A 23,823-nucleotide genomic window follows, 5' to 3' on the forward strand; every position below is an offset into this window, starting at 1 on the left:
CAAAACATATTTTCGGACTAGTGCCCTAAACATGCTTTACTTTGTTCTGTGCTGAAGTAAGCATTAGAATTTCATAAGACAGTGTTCAGGTTACTCTACATCTAAGATATTTTATTCATTAGGTATCATGTAATATATATTTAAAGGTACAATGGAAAAACAAGCTATTACACAAGTCCAGAGATTATAAATATTTTGAGCATCAGTCTAAGACATTTTATATTTCTAGAAGTTCCAGAGATGTTTAATAAACTTAATAAATATGTATGCTATGAAGGAAACTTGAAACATAATTGTAAGGCTCACCCAAAGCAAAGAAAGCCAAAAATTATTCTTATTGTTTATGATATCTGTTAAATAATTTGCATAGTACCTAAAACAATGCTTTATCTACACCAAGAGAAAGTATAATATCACTAATAATATCAAATATAGGTCTACACAAACACAATCTAATAAAATTCTGGGCTATTCAATTGTTTCTTTTATAATGGATAAAGGTAGCAAACATTCCTCTATATGTAACTTCTTAAAAGTAACCCACCTACAAAAGAAAATGAACACACCCACAAAAGAAAAAGCATGCATTTTTAATTTCTAATATTTTTATTACAGATTTTTAAGATAACATTTTTATATCAGCTTAAAGAAAATAAATCACACGAGAATAGCTTTTGTATGTCTGCCAAGGTAAATTATTCTATTTTAAGTTTATCAAGTTATAAATAAACCACATAATGTGCTTATGTGAACTAAACCACAGCACAATCTCAGTACATTTGAAAGGCACAGAGTTTTTCATTTTTTCAGGTACGAGAAATGAAGAGCATTATTTACTAGAATTAAAAGCCTGCTTTCAACTATCCATTATTCGAAAATAATACAGCATAAACTATTCACTGATTATAAAACAAAATACATTGTTTAAAAAAAAGCAATGGTGACTAAAACTAACATGTGTCCCTGGACTTTTATTTAATATTAAGCATTTTGGAATAACTGAAGGCAAATAAACAAAGCCAGACCCATATGAGAGGACCAAGCTGCCCAAAAGCTGGTAGCTTGAGGCACAAAATCAAAGCTCACTCCTAAGAAGCATGGAACTCTCACCACCAATATCACAAATTGGAATTAAGATGGTAGACTTCATCAAAAGCATATTAAAATGCAAATATGCCACCTTAAAAAGACAAGGTGTAAGGCAACTTGACAGAGTTATTTCAAGTTAGTGGCTCAAAGAAGTAAAACCTGGGTCCCCAAACTTCTATTAGGTCAATTTTTCATCAATCTAATAATTAATCAGAAGAGGGGGAAAAAAAGCAATCTTAAAAAGCCCAAATACAACAGGTAAAAGTGAAGACTCAAGAGAGCCAAAGAGTTCTCTGAACACGTGAAACCAGAGGGAGGCTATAGAGGGAAAATTGAACAGGGGGATGGTCTGCAGACCAACTCTCCGAAGCTTAGCCCAGCAAAGAAGGGTACTAATGGGTAGTACTTGACTCTGAGCTTAAAAAAGTTATAATTAGATAATGGAACAATTCCTTCCTCCTTGGTCTATTTTCTTTTGCACTTAACATGTTATTTTAACTTTTTGCCCCTATACTTTTATATAAATTAGAATCTAGAGATATATTTTCATTATTACTAAAAACATTCTTAAATTGTATTATTATTATTAAAAACATTCTTAAATTGTATTTTTAAACTTTCAGGGAAAGGAAACATCAGCATATCAGCTTTTAAATAAGGGGTGGGATGTATGGGGATGGGAGGTAATGATAATTTGTTCAAGATTTGAAATCTCTACATGAACACTGTTATACATGATGACATGAGTATCTTCCAAGGATATAAAGATCCAACACATGAACACTATATGTCCTCATCCTTCCACCTAATTAAAAAGTTGGAAGAGGGAGTTTGGAGAGAATTATTTAAAGCTTAATAACATCCGAATATGCTGTTTTGGTTCTAGTCATGTGCATTCCTTGAGGAAAAATGATCAGAGTCAAGTTTTAACTTATTTTGTTCATATTTCTCATATTGGAATAAGCTGAACAATATATTTCAACCCAGTCAATATCTGATCTTATTGTCAATATCTAGACAGTATCAGTTAAATCAGTTTAAATATAATAACACAGAACAAAGTTGAAGAAGCCCACTATTTTTAATGAAATATACAGAAATTATAGTATAACACTTGTGAAAGCGACGAAAAAATTTAAGAGCATTTTAAAAAATGCACTCTATAAGTACAGTTTCAAATAGGTAACTTTAAACCTTAATATTATTTCATTTCTAAGCAACTAGACATAAATTGATCTAAAATGAGAAGGCAAAACTACCTAATGTATAAATTGTCAGATTTAGACATTTCCTACACTGACAACAAAATAAATATCGAAAGAGAAATGGAAAATGTGATTCTCGCTGCTCAGAATCACAGAGATGGCTAATTATTTATAGATACACTAGAATATAAACTGGTAGTTTTGCAAACACCTCATAATTTCTGTGTAGAATTATTATAGGCAGTGACGTATTTCTAGATCACGTGCCTGTTTTCCAGTGCAGAGTCACATGAGTGAGGGCTGGGATGGCTCTGCTTTAAAAATTAGCAACAAAAAAAATTTAAGGCTCATTCCCACTAGTATTTGATCAGACCGGTGAAAATGGCATAAAACAATTTATTAAAGAAGTCAGTTTACACTATTCTACTAAACAACACGACCAATGTTTTACCAAAGCTAGCTGGAATAATAATTGCAATCATTCTGTAATCAGATGTTGAGATTCACATGACAATGGTAGCGAAATATATAAACAAATATTTTTTGAGGAGTATGTTTCTTAAAGCTTTATGAGCTGCTTATACTACTCAGGCCCATCATACACACTTGGTTAAATTCATTCTCTTTATGTATTCATCTACTCTGTCTCATTCCTGAAAGGAGTTGAGGTTTGTGTACTTGATTTGAAAACAAAAACACATAAATATATCTAGTACTCTAGCCAGAAAATCCGTTTGTTATTCATTCATAGGTAATACTTTGACCCCATGTGCATTGATGTATGTAAGAAAGATTTTGGCTCTTTGCTCTATTACATCGATAAGCTTTTCAATTCCTTGTCTACCTCCTTGACTCTCCCAGTAAACTTTATCAAGAAACAGAGATTGAAGGAGTTTCTGCCGTAAGTGCTGGCTCTTCAAAACAGAAACTGCAGATTCAGGAAACCTAAAAAGATAAAATATTTCATTCTTAATAATTACTTGGAAATACTATGCCTCACCCAACTTCTTTCCCTTTCATTAATCTGACATAAATCATACTATCAAACAGTATGTACCTTGAGAATCAAAACTTTGTCATTGTCAAGCAGACACATCTCTAATGTCTTAAAACAATATGTTGCAAGAGAACTGAATTTTCTATACCATTGAGTACTTGACATACTAACATTTAACTTAAGGTCATTATATGTAGGCAAAGGGAGGCACAGAATTAAGTTGTTAGTTGGGCAAAAATACTTTCCTCAATCTTAAACTTGATTTCACCTATGGAAACCACTTTAACCCATCAAGTAGAATAGTATTCTCCTAAGGGTCAATGTGTGGGGTTTGTGCAAGAAAATATGAGAAGCAATATGCTGACAATTACAGTTCAGTTCTCTTCCAGAATAGAAGTTGCATGGCTGACTTCAATGAGAAATAATCCAAAATATATGTATTAGGAAGAGAAAGGAATCATTCCAAAATGCCCAATTAAAGAAAGAATTGCCCTTGTTTCAGATTATACTTTAGGAACCCAGCATTTTATGGTACTGGAATACCAAACTGTTTTCAAGTAAATGCAGTGAAACAAGTGTTAGAGCCAGGGCACTCCACAATGGACCATCTCTCTGAAAAATCCGAGGCCCATTTAGAAGGGTCCTTGCTGAATTACCTTAAGAGAGTGCATTGTGTATTCTGCCCTTCATCCAGAACCTATAAAGCCAGGATATAACTCATACATTATCTAAAGGGCTTCAGAAAAGTTCTGGTTCAAAATCACTAAGTAATGTTTTGCTGAGTCACCAATTTGGCCTCTCCTGGTTTTCAGTAAAGTACAGTAAAAAATGTTAGGGTTAATGAGTAATTTTCAAGTACACTTAGTCATTCCCTAAAAATTAAAACAAGAACAAACATTTGTTTGAAGAGAACTGTTGGCCAGAAGTTTCAGGACTTCTAGACATCTTTTCCAAATGTCAGTGCAGCAAGTTGGGGATGATACTCGGGAGTAGAGAGGCATGAACGCAAGGGATACAGGTTCTCCTGCCCTTCAGATGCTGCAGAAAGATCAAAGGCCACAGAGCTGGATGTGCTTAATGAGTTTGAGCAAGTGTAGAATTAAATAATGCTGATAAGCTGCTCCCTGAAAACATGGACTATGTAATTTAGTGACCATAGTATAGTATTAAGCATTTTTGCTCTATGAAGTATTAACAATCCATGATTTTAGAAATTCCATGGCCCTTCAACTAATTCAGCTGTGGCAGAATATATAAGATAAAATTGTTAAAAACTATGGTTCTTTTCAGTGATGCATCTTTCTTATAAAGGAAAATCAAAAAATTACCTGTCTTCACATAACACTGATTAATAAGAATATTCTTTGCCTAAATCTGGGTTAGCAAAGACTTCATTTGTGATTTTCAGTGTGTGAATACACATTCAAAAAAGATTTAACTTTAAACTCATTGCTCTTCATAATGCATTTAAAGTTCAGTCTTTGAAAGCATAAATCAAACAGTATTCATACCTATATGAATGGATGGACTATATTCTCCATGCACTCTTAATTCTAAAAGAACATTTAGGAGTAAGGATTTAAGATGACCCATAATATCAACTCAGTAAATGATGCCTTAGGCTTGTAAATTCTCCCACATAAAATTTCCTTAGTTTAGACACTTAGAAGAATCTTTCATATATTCGTATTCTACCTTTAACCCACAAAGAAATGTGAAGAACAGGTATTAACACTTCACAAAACAGGGAAGAACAGGGAAACACTTCACAAAAACTCATAAAATTGGAGCTCATGAAACTCACAGGAAAAGTACTGTCTCTAGTGTTGAAAGTACACACACTTCACATTATCTAATTGTCAGTGCTAGGAAGAACTACTGAAATATGCTTCAGGGTATTATTTATAAGAAAAACAGTAAAAACATGCACATTGCAAGTTTTGCAGACAAATCATCGGACTTGAATTTGGAAGACCTAGGTTCTACCTCTCCAATTTTAGACTTGCTCATGTGTTTTCCAGCAGTCACTTAGCTTCACAGAGCTTTTTTTACTAATGCACCCCTTTATTTTCAAGTCTCAAGCATACCCCAATTGCTTAGTCACTCTAATTTCTAAAGATGGGAAGACAATGAAGAGTAGCTATAAGTGGAGCCTGAAATCTAGCCTCAATCTTCATAGTGGCTTGATTAGCTCAGACTCCATAGCAGGGTTTCTGCCACTGGTAAGTGCCTTAGTTTCCTTTATTTCCAATTAGAGGTAGGTTCAAAATACTCTTTTTCATAATCTATGTCTCCTAGAAGGATTTCCAAAGGATCAAAAATTTTCCAACCTCGTTAAATAGCTGCTGTCCTTTGATACTGTGTTCTAATTGGCAGATTGGCTCTAATTTTTCACCACATCCTTAAAGTCACTTGAGTTTATTGTGTCTTTGGACATCCTGCCATGTCAATATCTGCATGTTTCTCAGCTCCCCTGTTCCACGTCCTTATAATGGAGCCTCTGCCACCTGCTTATTCCTGTTCTGCCAGTTCCTATTCTAGAGATTCCTGCACACTTCCAACCTCATCTACGTGGATTTTCAGTGGGGCCAAACAACATGATGGGTGTAGGATATAACAGGAGCTTGTAGATTGCATTGGTTGGGAGAGTGACATCCTGGCTGCACTCTTGTCCTATTCCACTTGGGTTTGTTTCCGTTTTCTGGGCCTCCATTCCCCAGATTCCACAACCATATCTCATTTCAAGGGTTAAAATTGATCAGACATAGGAGGTAATTTTTCTCCACACCTGACTACTTATTTAACACAAATCTGATGTTACTACATTATAAAACTTACTCTTTGATGCCTTTTAACAATTTGAAGTTTAAGTTATCTTCACTTCTGTCAAAGAAACCCTTGTTGTCTATAAAGACCAAATGCCTTGGGTCATGCTTTCGCTGGATAATGTGGGCAAGGGCCACAGAATCTTGGTCGTCACATTTTGGCGTCAGTCCATTCTGTACACAGGCATCTTCCTTTCGAGGTCTGAATCCACAGCAATTTGTATCTAAGCGATTATAAATCTGAAAATGGAGAACAAAAACAAAATCCAAGATGCTGAGTAAAAACAAAACTTGGGAAAGTTAGATTGCCAAAGAACTGGTGCTTTCTAAATAGCTGACTGGCCAGAATCTAACAGGACCAGGCTCATTTAATTAAAGGCAACTGTCAGAATAAGAGCAAGGTTCATATCCTTCTGACTAAGCCATGGTTGTAAGCATTTCCAGCTTCTGCTAATAGCTCCACAGGCAGATCGTCCAAGTCAGGCCTCTCCACCCTTAATATTCAAAGTTCCCACTGACATCACATGTAGATGCACAGCCAGAAGAATCTCTGACTCTATTCACAACAGAAGACAGAAACTGCTGTATTTTACATATCTAGAAGACTATATCTTGTTTTCTTCCTCAAATGGGGTTATAGAAAACCTGAGTTATTTCAGTGGCTCTAAAAGTTTCTGTATACCTTAAATTCTCTGGGCTTCAGTATTACTGTAGCTACCCTGAAATAAGATAGAACAAATCTATTGAAAAGAAGTGACATCCAATACTGAGAACTAAGAATACTACCTGTATGGAGCACACAACTAGATGCTAAATAAGTGAGCAGAATGAACAAAACTATTGGGCCTACTGGGGTTTACTGTGGGGAATAGAGCTACTACCATACAGAAAAGGCTAAACAAAGATAGTAACTAGAAAAGGAAAAGTTGTCTAGTTTCCATTTCTTTAGAGCAGGGAAAGAACTAATATTTATTAATCAGAGTAAATTAAAGTCTGGGTTCATGTATTAGATACACTTAAAGTCCAATCTCTGCTCTCTTACTTGTTAGCTCTGCAGCCTTGCATAGATTCCTTTACATCACTGACTCTCAATTTAATTACCTGTATAGTGGGAATGATACTATTCATCATGCAAAGTTAGTGGGAAAATTCATGGAAATGTTTGTACACCCTCCAGCCCTGACCCAGGCATTTACAAGATGCTCAAGAAATAAAAACTGTTATTACTATTTTGAGATACATAGATATACACATATGAAGTAATTTACCTCAAAACAAGGCAAAGGGCTTCCAAGGCTAACGGTAATTTCTCCATTTTAATAAGGAAAACTGAGCCTCACAGGGGTTAAATCATCTGCTCTGGGTAAAGTATTAGTCAGTAGCAAAGTTAAGATTTAGACAGAGTTGCGTTTGTCTCCAAAATTCCATGATTTCTCTCTGATATGTCATGTTGAATAGTTTAAGGCTGGTTGAAGATTGTACATACACTCATGATTCAAAGGATGGCTAGACAGAGATCGTCATTCCTATTCTTTTGGCACTGAATCCCCATCCTTTCTCTTCCTCCTGTGTTTTTTGCGTATTGTGTAGGGCTGGCCATTTAGGACGCCAGTTGCTAAGAGATAAATGCAACAAGAGGAGTGCCAAAATGTAGCCTTCTTTGAAATGATCATTCAGTCATTCCTCCAACAAAAGACTATGAAAGCTCTTCAGTAGATATTTTAATCACTGGGCTAGGCACCAAGGCAAACGCTGGCCATGGCCAGCACCTTCTACCACCAAGACTTCCAGAGAACAATGGTCATTTAGTTTTGCCTCACTACCACAGCAAACTTTACCACAGCAAAGGACTGGGTAAATGGCCTTCCTCTCTCTTTTCTGCATGTACGTGGACTCGGTAGCAAATAGCATATTTTCAGTTATTATAAGAGAAGTTAGCCTAAGCAAATTTTCTATGAAGTTTACACAAAACCAGTCACGTGGGGCAGGGAGCCGCAAAGCATTCAGGCAGCTCCAAGGGCCCACTGCAGTTCGAGAAACAATATGTAGATAAGGTGGCCTCTGTCAGGGCTGGTTCCAGGCAGCTGATCCTCTGGAACCAGTCTAACCAAAGGTTTATGCAAAAGGCCGCAAGGCTGACTCCAGGAAACAGGAAGCTCCCACTGCTGATTTAAGTGCCTTTGTTGGACTGAAGATAGGAGAGTTTCCCAAAGGTGAGCAAGAGTGCCCCAAGGAAATCGCTATAGGTTAAAAGGAAAAACCATAACTTAGAAACTATTAGAAAAATGTATTGAGCCCTTTCTACTCCATTTTATTCATGTTATATAGTACCTTGACTGCCTTTGACTATAAGAAAAACCAAATGACATAAAAAGATTGAATCTGATGGCAAATTATTTTAAGATCAGGAGATCTAGGAGAACATGGAAAATAACTCTTCTAAAAGCTGCTTCTCATCCAATCTCCCTTTTAAAATATACATTCGTTACTAATTCTCAAAGAATTTCTATACCATTTCCCATAATTTTTATGTTTATATCCAGTTATAACGACATTACATGTCAGGGATGGGGTTAAATCTTATTTAATTTTGACTATAACATCAAGGTCTGTTATGTTGGATATAAATGTTTAGAACCTAACCTTTCAGGACAAATCTATAAACCCTTCTAGAGAAATAACTGCTCTAAACCCTAAAGTCTTCCTTCACTGTAGATTTCATAGTAGTGGAGAAAGGACTAACAGAGGTGTAGCTACATTTCTGCTGTTTCTACAACACAGTCATGTGAATCATATATATTAATGTTACGTAACAAGCACTTTAGAGTTTAAGGCCCTAACTTTCAGTACCTCTGTAAACATTATACATTTCTATTTTAAAACTACACAAAAAGCATTAAAAATTAGAGATGGAAAAGAATGATTTAGGTCATCTCTTCATTGCCTTCCCAACATTACATTGTTTCCTACAGGGTATTTTTAAAGTGCTTCATCTGATCTAATTTTGAATCACTCCACAGTCTGTGATGATTTCACCACTTCCTCAACCATTGTGCCTCTTAAGTCTAACAGACCTTATTATTGAAAGTGAATGTGTATGTTCGATTCAGCTCCTCTTCCAGAAAATGTTTACTACTTCTTTTATTCAGATCTGTGCATGTACTTGGTGGGTATGTTCACATGCATCTAGAGAAAGAGAGAGAGAGAGAGAGAGATAGTGTGTGTGTGTGTGTGTGTGTGTGTGTGTGTGTGTGTACCTAAAGACATAGAATTGAATTCAAATCTGGGATGTGCTTTGTTTTTCTTATCCCCCAACTATAGTGAATTATGTCTTTGTATTATTGCCTTTGTCAAGCAAAGGCTTAAATAGCTCTTAAATCTTGTTTGCTAGCTCTTCTCTGTATTTCATTTATAGCCTTCCTTTTGAATTCACATTCAATACACCAAAGATAATTTGACCACAAAACCGTAATCCACTCCCTTAAATTCAGTGCCATTTCCTTGGTATTTAATTTAGTTACACACTGAATATATTTCTTCTTACTTTTAAGAGAGTTTACCTACTTTTTAAAGCCTAATAAAGCATACTCTAGATAGCTATGAATCTATAATACGGGTTTAATGCACGTGTTTAGTGAACAAAAACAATCACTTCGTTTAACTATAGCATGATTAGCACTGTAGTTCACATCTATGTGTCTATATTCTTAGATAATTATCCTACAAAGATTATTTGAGGGTAAATTTTGTCAGTGAAGCGACTGTGGGTGTTGAGCATCATTATTGCAGTTCCTTCAAATTTACATCTGCTCACTCTTCGAAACAAAGAAAATCTTTTGCAACATTGACCTTCTGTATCTAAAGATTACTGCCAACTATCATTTTCCATAAAATTACTCTTAGCTCTTTTAGGAAAAAATATGTCTTTTCAATGTTTACCTAACTAAAATTATACTCAGAAAAATCCAGGTGTTCTAGCCAAATTTTTTGTTGGTGGGATATTTTTAGATACATTGCCTTCTCTAAAGTTTCTTTTTTTAATTCTATTTTTCTTTGGTAATGTTAGCTTTTCCCGAAGGAAAAAGCATCGTCTCAGTGACTTATGCAGTGCTCACAGTGCCTACACAGGAAGCCTCTGCTGTACTGACTATAGCTCTCCAAAGCCCCTGAGGAGCCTACAAATCCCTACATATTTGATGACTTTCCAGCCTTCTGCACACCACCCATTCGAACTGTGTCTTCAAGAAGCGGGTCTATCAAAGCACTTGTGGTAGTTGTTATTCATGTTTTTTTCTCAAAACAATGTGATTCAATGATTAGTTTCAGGCAATGCCTGTGCAAAGGCAATACAAAATTCCAGAAGAGCTGCTGATATTAATAATGAAAAACATACTAGGAGTTATTTATTGAGTGTTCAGTATATGCCAGGAACTGTACACTTAATGTTTTACATGTACTATTTCATGGAATCCTCATAGAAACCTTAAGGTGCTACCTTATGGGTACTGCCAATAGTCCCATTTGACAAATGAGGAAACTGAGGCACAAAAAAGGCTAATTGACTGACCCCAGCTTGAAAATGACAGAACTCAGGGTTCTAACCCTAATATATATGGCTTCAAAATCCATGCTCTTTTCAATCCTGATTATCTCTCTCAGGTGTGGCCTCCAAGATAGTACTGCAAAAAAGCAAGCATATTTACATAGAATGTTAAATGATGCTGCATTCAGTAAATACTGTTTATAAGGTTTCAGCAGATATAGAGAGAACTTCAGTGTAAGTGAAAAACTCATGAAGGAGAGGATATTATAGTTGGGTTTTAAGAGACAGGCAGTATTAGCTAAACAAAATAGGCAAAGGCATGAAGGTAGGTAGTCAAAAGACATATATAAAGAAACTGAGAATACATTAGATCCGTGCTTCTCAAACTGTCGTGAAAGATCAGGCGTTAGTTTGTTTTCTTCTTCTGGCCCCACAATCTGTGTTGATTGTTGCTTTGTTAAAATAAATAAACAAACAATACTTTACTGCTGGAGAAATAAAATATAAAATACCAATATTTTGTTAGGTTCAATAAACAAAATTGCCAAATTGCTATCAAAGTTTTTAACATGTTTACTTGCAAGTTTTGTGCTAATCGTGGACTGGTGAAGTGCCACGGGTCCTTGAATCACACTTGAAATTAGCACAGTGCAAGACGCCACCTGTGAGGGTAAGGGGAACGTTCAGGCAGGTAGTCAGAGCTGAAGTATTTCGTCTATAAGAGAAAACTTTAAAAAAAAAAAAAAAGAAGCTTACGTGTTCACAAATTTCCCTCTCATTTCCTCATGTAGAGTTGGAAGAAAGGTAATAAGCAAGGAAACAGGGTACCAGATGAAAATGTTAAAAGAGTAAAGACTGAAGGGAACTAGGGCCAAATGTAGTTGGAAGCTGAAGAGAGAATTAAATGATCTTTTTCTTAATGTAGGTTATAAACTGGCCTAAACCAAACATTTTCCTCATTCAATCATTTCAGTTAAACTACATCACCCTCTGTATTTTTCTACCTCTGTTTTTGTCATTTAAAAACTTCATATTCACCAAAAAAAAAATTCATTTGTACAGAGAGAGTTCAAATTATACAATAAAATACGTAATGAGTAGAACTTGACAATTCACCACAGTAACTCATCCAATGCCTGGCACACAGTAGGCATTTGATAAATGTTTATTATTGGAAAAACTCTACTCAAAGTTGATATTCACTTTGTATTTGGCTCTTTACAGAGCTCTTCCAAAACACTGTCTTTTACTGGGAATAGTCAAATAAACTGAATAATGGTGGTATATTAAGACATGGTTCTTTTTAAAGTAATGTCTAGTGAATGGAGTTGGAAAAATAAAAAAATAGGAAGGGAAAAAATAATGGAACAGCCTGTGCTTGTCATTTGCTCCTGGTTGACTTCTATTTGTGGGTTTAATTTCAGTAACCATTAATCATAAACTCATATCCCACAGAGACACCATAACACCTTGAAAATAACTGGCATTTGATAAATACCCAACAGATGTGATAGAAATAACAATAAGACATTTTTTTCTATAATTAGAATTTCTTCTGGAAGTTTCCTTTGGAACTTATCTCATAGGACATCTCATTTGTTTCAGAAAGTGCATGGAGAAAAAAAGTCATATTTTCAGCAATTACCTTATTTCAAAAAGGCAAAAAAAAAAAAATACAGAATCACTACCGTTATCGGCCTCATCCTAGGTACAGAGGAACACAAAAACATATGCATTTATTTATTTATCAGCTAACAATTCACATAGAAAAATTCTTCTACATGAATTTGTCTTGATTTAAACCACTGTATGGTTGCCATGTTATCAGGAGGACTGAACCTGGATCCCTGTAATCTAGTCAATGTGTGAAGGTAGACCAGATCACCGAGAAGGGCAACTTTCAGACAAGTCCCACAGCCTCCATGGAACTCATTAATACAGACCTAGCCTCTTACTTTGGGAGCTATACAAAACAAAGTGTATTCACCAGCCTGTACCTGTATCATCTGGGAACTCTCACCTCATAAAATAATAGATTTCATTTTTGTTCTGTGCTGCCATGGTAACAGGTCCCTGTTAAATTGGTATGCATGCAAATGTGACTAGCAGAGCAGTTGATGAAGGATGATAAAAGTAAAAATAGTTTGCAATACACACATCTAACAGTGAGTATAGGCTCCCTTGGGCTTCTGCCTCGGTATATAATAGCACTGATACTCTAGAATTCCACCTCTAAAAATAACTATTGATGTATGCCAATTCAATGAAGAATCTCTAGTTTCTTCCACATTACTGAATTATAAGTAAAAACATACCAGTATTTCTTATGTATAAGTACAAACATTTTAATGTTACAATATATTTAAATCTATTTCTATAGATGCAATGTTTAGAATCCATATACTGCACTTCTGAGTATCAGAAGTCAAACATCATTCAGCCATAGAAAGATTCTTTAGTCACCAGGCAAGTGACAATTACTTTTAGAGAAAGAAATTCACATTCTATAATTTGCACCAGCAGAGTTGCATGAAAATAGCCTTTGCCAAAGGCACACCCACCTTCCTATAAAGATTTATAAAAAGGACTCAGACTAAGAAAAACAATAATTTTTATATTTTATGAAACTCTGATTTATAGATAGATTTATATTAAGCAAATAAAAATGCAAAACAACAATAAAAGAACCTTCATATAAGTAAAAATGTTTAAATGCTTTCTTTCAATGAAATGAAACACTGTTTGTAACGATTTAACATTAAATGAGGTTGTAAATAAGCTTACATTTGAGGGAATGTTGTCATTGAAATCATTTCCCTTGTTTGATTTCATGTACATTAAGTCTTAAAATTCTTACAGAGTTTCTATCAAATTTATCATCCTCTGGAATACAGCGTTTTATTATAAGGAAATTGACAAAAATAAGTAAAGATAAACTAAATGATTATACTAAAACTCAACTTGCATTTTGGTGACAAGGACTCTTTGCCTGACCAAGCTCTAGTCAGGTCCCTGAAACTTCTCCTAGGCCTATGTGTGCACTTCCTTATCAAATCTAAAAATCCACTTTTAGCAAGAACCCCGCTAAGTCATTTTAACCAGAACCAAATCCCCAACCCCCTCCTTGATATCTGATCACTCTCAATATCTAATCAGGTTTCTCATCTTCCACCAGCCCCCAGATGACCCTGACCTGTCTTCAGCAAGAATCTGGTTCGGCCAGTTTACCCAGACCTCCCCTTCCCCCTGATGTTTCCCCTTAGTGATTTTCCATCCGCTGACCCTGTACTCAGCTCTTTGCCTATAAATTCTGGCTTGCACACGCTGCATTCAGGGTTCAGTCCAATCTCTCTCACCCACTGTAAAATCCCAGCGCAGTGGTCCCTAAACCTGTCACGATGGTCCTGAATAAAGCCTGCCTTACTGGCCTTATCAAGTCCCATCCAATTGCTTTTCTTTACCAATAATTAACACAATCTAATGTAACAGATTCAAAAGCTATTTAAACTCCTATTGTTTCATGAAAGTCAATTTTCTTTATAAAAGTTTAATTAATTCTGACAGACTATTTTCTGGTTATTTAAAAATACATACTGCTTGAGAGTAGAATGGTGGTTGCCAGGGGCTGGGGAGTGGGGGAAATGGGGAGATGCCAGTGGAAGGGTAGAAGCTCCCAGTCAGAGCAGGAATAAGTTCTGAGGATCAGGCTGTAGTTAATACAGCCTAGAGATTCTGCACTATATAGTTGAAATTTGCTAACAGAGAGGATCTTAGGCATTCTCACATGCGTGCACACACTCATACACACACAAAAGTGACTGAGGTGACAGATGTGCTCATTAGCTTGATTGTGGTAAAACATTTTACAAAGTATTATGTATATTAAATCATCATGGTATACACTTTAAATATAGACAACTGTATTTGTTAACTATACCTCAATGAAGCTGGAAAAAAGAGAAAATAAATTCTGCTTTACTAAATTAAGCTTTTTCAAAGGTTATTTTTACACGTACATATAAAATTTCTCATTTGCAATAGATGTTGCTATGCTCCTTTGCTTAGCAAATAGCTACAAAATAAAGCCCCATCCCAAAATTATTGCAGAAATAGTTTTGACATCAATAACTCCTGAAAGGGCCATAGAAAAGCCATTGCCCCAAACCCTCATTCAATTTGACCATAAATAGTAATAACTTTTTTGAAATTCTATTTATGTCTTAGTCATTCATCTGTATAAATAAACAACTTGAATGTAGTTGGGGAGAGCATGTAATTACTGAATCCTTATGAACCAGCTCTCACTTAACCCTTTCTGGATCTACTTCATTGGGCAAAATGAACCATTAATCTTCTTAAAATAATTACATACAAAAAAATATATTGAGCCAGGTGACTATCTGCCTGCCCTCTCTCGGGTGTTCCTATGGAAATACTACTGGGCTAACTTTCCCATGGTTTTCTTATCTGTCTCCCGGAAGACTTATCTAGAGGGCCACATTTTAGGCCTCCTATTTGAACGTAAGTCAAACCTCAGTCAAGCTCAGTCAAGGTTAGTTTCAAACTGCCTATGGTTCAATGACATAGAATTAGTGAGAAAGCCAATCCCAAAAGCTGGCTCAAACAATGAATTAAACAATTTTTGAATGTCTGAAGGTTACTGATAGAATCATACAGTCTTCTTCAAATCCCTGATGTCTCCAGCCTAGCTATGTATACAAAAGTTTAGGATTGATGCATACTAAAGTATGATCGATTTCAGCACAAGTTAAAAATTTAATGGCAAGGATGGAAATAAGCAAAAAATGACATAGAATCAAATAACATATGGTGCACTTTTGATCAATAATTAAATTAAAATTGACCTAGAAATGTTCAGTTGGTTGTCACTTGGCATTGAGGTTTATGAAAACGTTATTTGACCAGACATTTTCCCCTTTGATTCAGACTGATACAAGAGCAAAGACCTATTATTGTCAACCAATTTCTTAGCCCATGTTTTATGCAAATGAGTCTTTAACACAATCAATACCAATATAAATGGGAATAAATGCTAGACAATACGTGTAAAGAATATTCAGAGTGGGGCAAAAGTAGGTTTACAGTTGTGACTATGCAAAACAGATTTTACTCTTGTATTATTATTTATTATATCATTTTTCATACAAAAGACTGTAAATTTACTTTTGCTCCCCCTTCCATAAAATTCTAAAGGCTTTTAATTTTGAAGCAGACATTTGAGGAATCTATATGCTTCTTGACAGGAGAGATATGCTTTGAGACACAGAGAACTTTTGAATTGGGCCAGGATCCAGAGAAATATGGTGCTTTTGTAGAGGCCAGGTAGCTAAAAAGCTATGCCTTTGCAACAAACCAGGGTCAGTGTGGCTAGACAACTTTTTCTCTTCAAAGTTGCCTCTATGAAAAATCAAATAAATAGCAAGTTCTGTGAAGTGAGAGAAAGTGGTTTCTAATAATCAGGTCTCCACTAGAGAAATAATGTCAAAGCTCAAAATGCTTTTGTGTTTACTTTCTCCATACTGTCATATTCTTGTAGAGAATTTTTAGCAGCAGAAATACATTCCATTTAAGGGCCATAAAAAGTGAAACTACTTGCCTTTTGAAGTTTAGGCCAATATAATTCTACTGTTGTTTTCCTAATCACCCCCACGATTTTGAGAAGGTCTAACTTCTCAGGAAAGAAGGTATCATTTAGCAGCTCAATTTCTGCAGGGGGAGATTTCACAGACCTCCTGGGTCAGACTCTCTTTGAAAGGGAGGACTCTGAAGGAGCCAGAGTGTGTAAATGGGATGTACTTACAGACAATTACAGTGGAATTGATTGTGTGGGTCAACCAAGAAGACCCTGGGAAGGAATGGCTGAGAAATAAGGAGACAATAGTTCCAAGGAATGCAAATGACTCATTGTATCAGAGTCAACAGCCAAGTCACAAAATAGCAAACAATGACTGAGGTCCACAGATTGATTGTGAATTGTCTCGCTAGAACACAGCAATCCCTTAATATAAGTTTGTTGAATTTAATTAAATTCCATAAGCAATATCTTGTATGTTTATAATTCCTAATTTTTTTCATGAAGTAAAATAAAAAGTACTAAGCTTTGCTAACAGGAAAAATAGAACAAATAGTTTTAAAGCAAACTATTTAAATAAAACCCATGAAACTAAGCAAAGCCTTCCATACAATGCTAAAGTGGCCAAAAGCAATGAATAAATGCTCTGTGGTATTAGTCACATTAAGATTCTGGTTGCCATCTAAGGGAAATTTCTTGGCTGCTGCCTTGCAGATCTTTGTTCTCAGGAATAGACCTTCAGTAATATCCACTTCCCACTACACCCCTATTATTGGCATCATAAGCCCACAGCCTGCCTAGACCTTGCCCTGTCTGATTGTTAAAAAAGGAGTAATTGTTAAAAACAGGAGCAACAAGTTATATAAAAATGTATGTGATCAACTGCATTTACAATATGTAAATTTTAAAAAACACAGACATCCACTTACTATGAATGTAAAATGATTTTTAAAGTGGGTGAAAAAATGCATACAAATCTCATGAGAGTGTTAGCCTCTGGGGAGAAATTGCAGGAAGAAGACATGAAGAAATGGTCAAAAAAGGACTTTAACTTATTTTTAATATCTTTATATCTCTAAAGCAAATACTGCAAGTGAATATGCACAGGATAATCCTAGAAGGTGGAAACATGATACTTGTTAAGTTAGTCATTGTTCTTTGGTATTTTATTTTTAATGACACAGCGAAAGGTAGGAAAACCTTGAGGAACAAAATCTGAGAATAAAATCCCAACTAGCTTCCCAAATTCTGTAGGCTGAGAACCCTGCACTTACGACAGCCCCTCACCTCAGCCTGACCTGAGGGGCACTACCATGGGAACTGCCACACGTGATCTCAAGTGTCCCCGCAGCACCAAATGTTATAATGAGTAGCTGTACAATAGAGAAAATTCAAAAATAGACCTACACGATCCCTACCCCTAAAGGCCTGCAGTATTTGGAGATGCATACATATAAATACAACAAATTCAAATTCTTACAAATGGGGTGGTTCTAGGTGATAACTGGGTTGATGTATCGGCCACTTGTTTTCTGTCAGTGTCTTAGTCCCTTTGGCTGCTGTAGCACAGTACCACACACTGGGTACCTTATAAAAACAAACACATACTCCTCACAGTTACAGAGGCTGGCAGCCTGAGATCAGAGTACCCGCATCGCTTCCAAAACAGATGTCCGTCTTCTAGGTTGTAGGCTTCCGGCTGTGTCCACACATGGGAGAAGAGATTAGGGGGCTTTGTTGGGCTTCTTTCATAAAGACATTAATCCCACTCATAAGGGTTCTATCCTCATGACCTAATCACATCCCAAATGCCTGCCTCCTAATATAATCACCTTTACATATTAGGAGTCATCATACAAATTTTTTTTGGGGGGGGGGGGCGGGTGGGAACAGACATTTAGACCGCAGCAGCCAGGGAACAAGTACTTCATGTTCATTATTTCATGTCATTCTCAGGACAAATTTCCAAGGGAAGTAAAAGCATTTCTAGTTAAATAATAAAAAATACTGTTATTAGAGAAACTATGAGCTTGCCAAAAATTACACAGCTGACTACTGAAGAAGCTGGGATTTAAAACCAAGTCCATTTTATATAAATACTGTCCTATGATATTTCTCTATAAAATAATGTACTAAAAACCTGTAGAATTTTTTTGAAATGATATTAGATGTTCAAAGGAGAAAGGGGGCTAAATCTGTTTGTTACTCCCAGAAGTCTTTGCAGAGAGGGGATTACAGCTGAATTTTGAGGGAAGGACAGGCTCTACATTAGACAGGAAGGAGTAGGAGCAGTGTTCCAGTGGTAAGTAGGGCATGTTCAATTGGCAGTGAATAGACCGAACTACAAAACACACAGACGCATGCACACACATGTACGCACCCTGCAGTGAAACACACATACCTTCTTACGTGTTTGTTAACTGCAGGGTTCTCAGCCTATGGTACACAATATAGTATAAGTGAATCATGACAGATGAGAATGAAAAGGAAGTTAGAAGATCAGGTCATGGTGTTTCTTAAAAGTAATGTTTATTTTTTTTCTATATAAACTGTACCACTGGATAACTAGATAAGAGAAGAAGGGAAATTACTCTTTAAAAATGTATTTCAATTAATAAATGAGGAAGTAATGACAAAATTAGAATATCACTATTTTTCAATGCCTAGTGAATTGACAAATCAACATAGAACATCAAAAGCTGTTACTATCATAAAAAAAAGACTAACCAGGCATTATCTATTTCCCAGTAGAAGAATACAGCAGTATCTAGAGCTGACACCAATGCATATGGCATACAGATGGCAGAAGGACACATAAAGTCACCATAGAAATGCAACCAACCAAATCCAGAGTCTAGAATCCTACAAAACAAGTAATCCAGTTATTTAAGAAATAAAATGATAGGTGAAAAAGGAAGAGATGATGGTGGAGTCTATAGATTAAAAGGTCTACCAGCTGATCACGAAGTAGATAGATTGATAGAGGTACATACATAAATGGATGAATAGATAGCTAAACAAACATGAATGAGACAATTAAAAATTTGGCCACTAACTAGGTATTCGCCTGGAATTATTGCTAATTTTTCTTTTTGGATGTGATAACAGTAATGTGCTTGTGTGTTTTATCTTCTAGTGATTAAATAATATTTACAGATGAAAAAATATGCTGTGAGATTTGTTTCAAATTAATGTGGGCATGGTAAGCAGACAGAAATAGAGATGAAACAGAAATGGTCATGAGTTCATTATTGTATTTGGATGACAGGCATATGAGGGTTTATTATGTCTTCTATCTACTTTCATATATGCTTAAATTTTTCCATAATAAATTTAATGCACTAAGGCATTTAAAATTTATCTTTTAACCAAATGGAAGTCTACAGAAAATTTTTGCAGAAGCAATATGATTAAAAGGAAAGTAGGAAAGGTAAATTCAGCAATAATTTGTACAATATTGAAGTTGAGAAAGACCAGAGGCAAGGAGATCCATTAGGAGTCACTCACAACATCTTGACCTATATCTGTAAGAGTCTGATTAGGGTAGTGCTATAGGAATAAAAAGAAAAATTTGACTGGAGTGATTTTGAGGAACTGTCAAAGTTTAGTGCTACTCAAAGATGAGGCACTAAGCAAAAATAGATTCAAAAGATGACTCAAAAATTTCAAACCTGGCTGATTTTTAAAATAGAATTATCATGAATAGAAATAGGTAAGTCAAGAGGGCACATTGTTAGGGAGTAAGGTGACAAATTTACTTCTGGATATCAAATTTGAGGGGCTGAAATGACAACTTGCTATTTAAAGTATAAATTATTATTTAGCTATATGTGCATAGGTATGTCATTTGTTCTCTCTCCCCAACTATGATGACATTTTAAAATAAAGTCATAAATTAAAATTCTATAATAAAATAATTAAATAAATAATATAAGTCAAATCTTTTTGGAACTATTATGATAGCCCAAATTCTTCTTTAATAAAAGTATTTTCTTGGCATACTTTAACCGTTTCATTTACATTCATTTTCCTGCAAAAATGTCTGCTTTTCGAACTCAGAGGCAAATCTGTATGCTTCTTTTATATCATTTCCCCTGCCTCTATACAACTAAACATATAAAGCAAGACATTGTAGGTATTCATTAAGCATCAAGTTTTCTGGCCAATTTGCTCATGTATTGCAAGCAATATTCAGAAGAATAAAACTGCAGTGTCACAAGATAATTGGAAAGTCTTCTGAGGCCTCTTTAAATAAGATAACACCTATATTGTAACATTAATAATACTGAAAATAACTTCTCCTAGTTCCGCATATACATAGAAGAAACTATGTCAAAGCCACACTTTTGAATTTCATTTATTATAAAGGGCAAACTTAGTTTATACAATTAAAAATCTCTAGTAACCATAATAAATTTCAGTGCTTAGCATGTCTATACCTGCTAAGATTTGAGTGTCATTTTTAATACCTAGAATGATATACTTACCATGTATTCTACCTTAGTAAGTCTCTATAATCAAGTGAATGCTGTGATTCTCATCATAAAAAAGTAAAGGCTTTTTTTGATAAACAATAAAAGCAGGAATATATTGTTCTCTAAACCCTCTGATCCTTGACAGTCTTAACTCCCTAAATCCCAGCCGGTTCTGCATGCCAACCAATATTGCCAAAGCAAATACCAGACTTACTTTCTTTGCTACTTGAAGCCAAGACCATATCAAACTGCATCATCCTTCATTGTTTGTTAGCAAATGAACAAGAGACTATATCATTTGCTTGCTTGGACTTACCAATAAATAATGGTTAGAGGCTATGTAGATTGGCAATGTACTAATTTTGCAAAACAATAAAACTGACCCAAACTGTCTGAAATCCCAGTGTCTCGCAGCCTGGATTGCGATGCCTCTCCCTGTCAGTGCATCTGCCTGTAAGTGTTTTTCCTCGTTGACCTCTGAAAGTTGGGAGGGAGACCGTTGATGACAAAGTGGTAGGTATAAGAGGAGGAAATAATTGGAAGACCCTCATAATTTCTCATGATGGCCATATTTGGAATCTTTCTTTGCTTAGCATATAGAACATTCCTGCAGAAACAAATATTCTTTTATTGAAAAGCAGTATTTCATCTTGTTTAGATTACAGTGAGTTGGGATTTTTACTTGAACTATTATACATTATGAGGAAAAATATGACGGAATTTAAATGGGAGAGAATAGGTCAAAGGTTGGCACCTATTAATCTAATTCATTATATCCAGTAATCAAGTCATTAGAAGCCAGGTGAGAGAAGAGTTAACTGAAGAGAGACAACTGTAGGGAAAAGCCATACCAATTCATATGTGCTTGCAGAATTTAGGAACATAAGTTTATTACTCAGAGTCATCTGAGAAAATACTACCTTCATGGAACAGGAAGTTTCCATAAGCATCATTTTCCTACTCTGAACAATATCATACTTGCAACACTTTGTTAGAATCCCTCTCTCTGAAACTCTCTTCCTGTCTCTTGTATGCACCTGATTTCTACACTAAATGCCACATTCTCTGTCCACATTCTCTTACCTCCAATTCCACAAAAACAAATACCATCCTATTTGTTTCTATAGGATGTTAAACTTAACTCAATTTTGACACTCTATATATTCTGCTATGATTATGTCTTTTCAGTTTGATTGCATAACTTTTGAGGGCATAGATATGGTTCCATCCACCTTTTTATCACCAGCACTAAACCCACTAAGTGAAAGTAACAGAGAAGAGGTCAAAAAACATCTGTCAAATCTAAGTGAAAAGAAATATGTGTAAATTATTTTGTTGATAGTGGAAGCAAACATCTTCCAAGACACATCTCTGTTGGTTCCCCTCTCTATAAAAACCTTTTAATTTCTCATCAGATAGTTACTCTTAGAAAATATAAATGCAGTAAGGACTTCATTAAATAGCAAAAATATTAATTTTTTTTATTCATTTGATTTTTTATTTTCTAAATTTCTACTTCTCTTCCCTTAACAAGCTGTATTTCTAATTGAAAGTACACTTTTATCTATTTACTTCACTTTTAACATTTTTTAAAAGATTTTATGTATTTGCTTTCAGAGAGAGGGGAAGGGATGGAGAATAACATCGATGTCAATATGTGTGAGAGATACATCAACCAGGCGCCTCTTATATGTCCAACTGGGGATCTGGCTGGCACCCCAGGCCTGTGCCCTGACTGGGAATCAAACCAGCAACCTTTCGGTGTGCATCCCAGGTGTTCAATCCATTGAGCCACACCAGCGAGGGCCATATTTAACATTTTTAATTTGATATTTTGTATTTAGTATTTTAATATAACTAGATAGATTTGATTGATCAAAGAAGCTATGCTATGAGTAACTGATATTTTCAGACATTCTGCTGCTAATTGAAAGTTGTAAACTTGAATAAGACAGGTACTGCCATTGAGAGGTTCACGGCTTATTAAGGAAGAGATTAGTCAAAAATAATTAAAACTTAACATCCTAAGTCTACATAAGTATGAAAGTGCACACGGGTAATAAAAAATAAAATGATTTGGGAATTATACAACTTAATGAATAAAAATAATGATAAATACTCCCTTTAATTCTCACATTGATATTTACCTCTATTATTATTTCTCAATGATCAATTTCCTAATTAATATGTAATATTCACTGAGTACCCACCATGTACCAGGCATTTTCTAAATCTTTTATGTATATAAAATTATTGATTCCTGTAATAGCCCACAAATATTATTGTATCTAATTTTACAGATGAAGAAACTGAGACGGGGGGGAAGTTAAGTAACTTCTCAATGTTAAAAAAAAATTAGTATTGGCAGCTGGGATTCAAATTTATCCGGCTGACTCCAGAACCTCAGTTCCTAACCATTATACAGACTATCTCTGAGGTCAAGGAGCAAGATTTCTACATCTTAAAACATTTTCTGTTATTTTATACAATCTTTTGAAAGAAATTTGGCCAAATCTTGGAAACTCAAATGCTCTCTAGAATACTACTTTAGCCTTCCTGATGGAGGTGAATTTTTGTCTGCAAAGTTCATCCCCCGCCTCATGAATAAAAGGTTACTTGTGTTTGTGTCACATTTTACAGACCCAGTAAAATGGCATAGTCTTTATGAATGTCGATTTGTTAATTGGGTGAAACAAAAAGAATGTTGTGTACAGAAAACAAACAACTAGGTTCTGTATCCTCTTGCCCTTGCTGTAGCATCATAGAACAAGTCATTTTAGTTTGCTTCGGGCATAACTTTTCTAAGATGGTTCACAAAATCCATTCAATACACTCCAACACATCCCCGAACACTTTAAAATAAAAAATTCGGTAAAATTAATGAAAAGCATTACTACATACAAGATAACTACTTATTATGGTGCTTATGAAAAAGAGCCCAAGTTTATTTATTTATTCATGTATTTGCTCAGTAAATATCTTCCTAAGCAGTGTATTATGCTAAATATAAGAATTAAAAAGATCAGTTAAGATATGATTTATTTAAAAAGTGTAAAATTTCTCTGGAGTAAAATCTGCTATCAGCAAAGTCAAAAG

The 23,823-nt window shown here is 35.2% G+C and overlaps 1 protein-coding gene across 2 annotated transcripts in view; it reads right to left on the reverse strand.

The window, feature by feature from the left end:
• Nucleotides 1-646: 646 nt before the first annotated feature.
• GASK1B (golgi associated kinase 1B) overlaps nucleotides 647-23,823 on the reverse strand; it is a 45,233-nt gene continuing 22,056 nt past the window's right edge. For both annotated transcript variants that reach the window (XM_054576087.1, XM_054576088.1), the window contains exons 4-5: nucleotides 6,130-6,356; nucleotides 647-3,239 (exon numbers count right to left, since the gene is read on the reverse strand). In XM_054576087.1, the coding sequence (XP_054432062.1) occupies nucleotides 3,032-3,239; nucleotides 6,130-6,356 (435 nt within the window). In that variant the 3' untranslated portion in view covers nucleotides 647-3,031. The remainder of the gene's footprint in view (nucleotides 3,240-6,129; nucleotides 6,357-23,823) is intronic.

This window comes from Pteronotus mesoamericanus, unplaced genomic scaffold, assembly GCF_021234165.1.
Source record: "Pteronotus mesoamericanus isolate MK-2021 breed Mesoamerican mustached bat unplaced genomic scaffold, CSHL_Meso_final contig_32, whole genome shotgun sequence".
In the NCBI taxonomy this organism is placed as follows: Eukaryota; Metazoa; Chordata; class Mammalia; order Chiroptera; family Mormoopidae; genus Pteronotus; species Pteronotus mesoamericanus.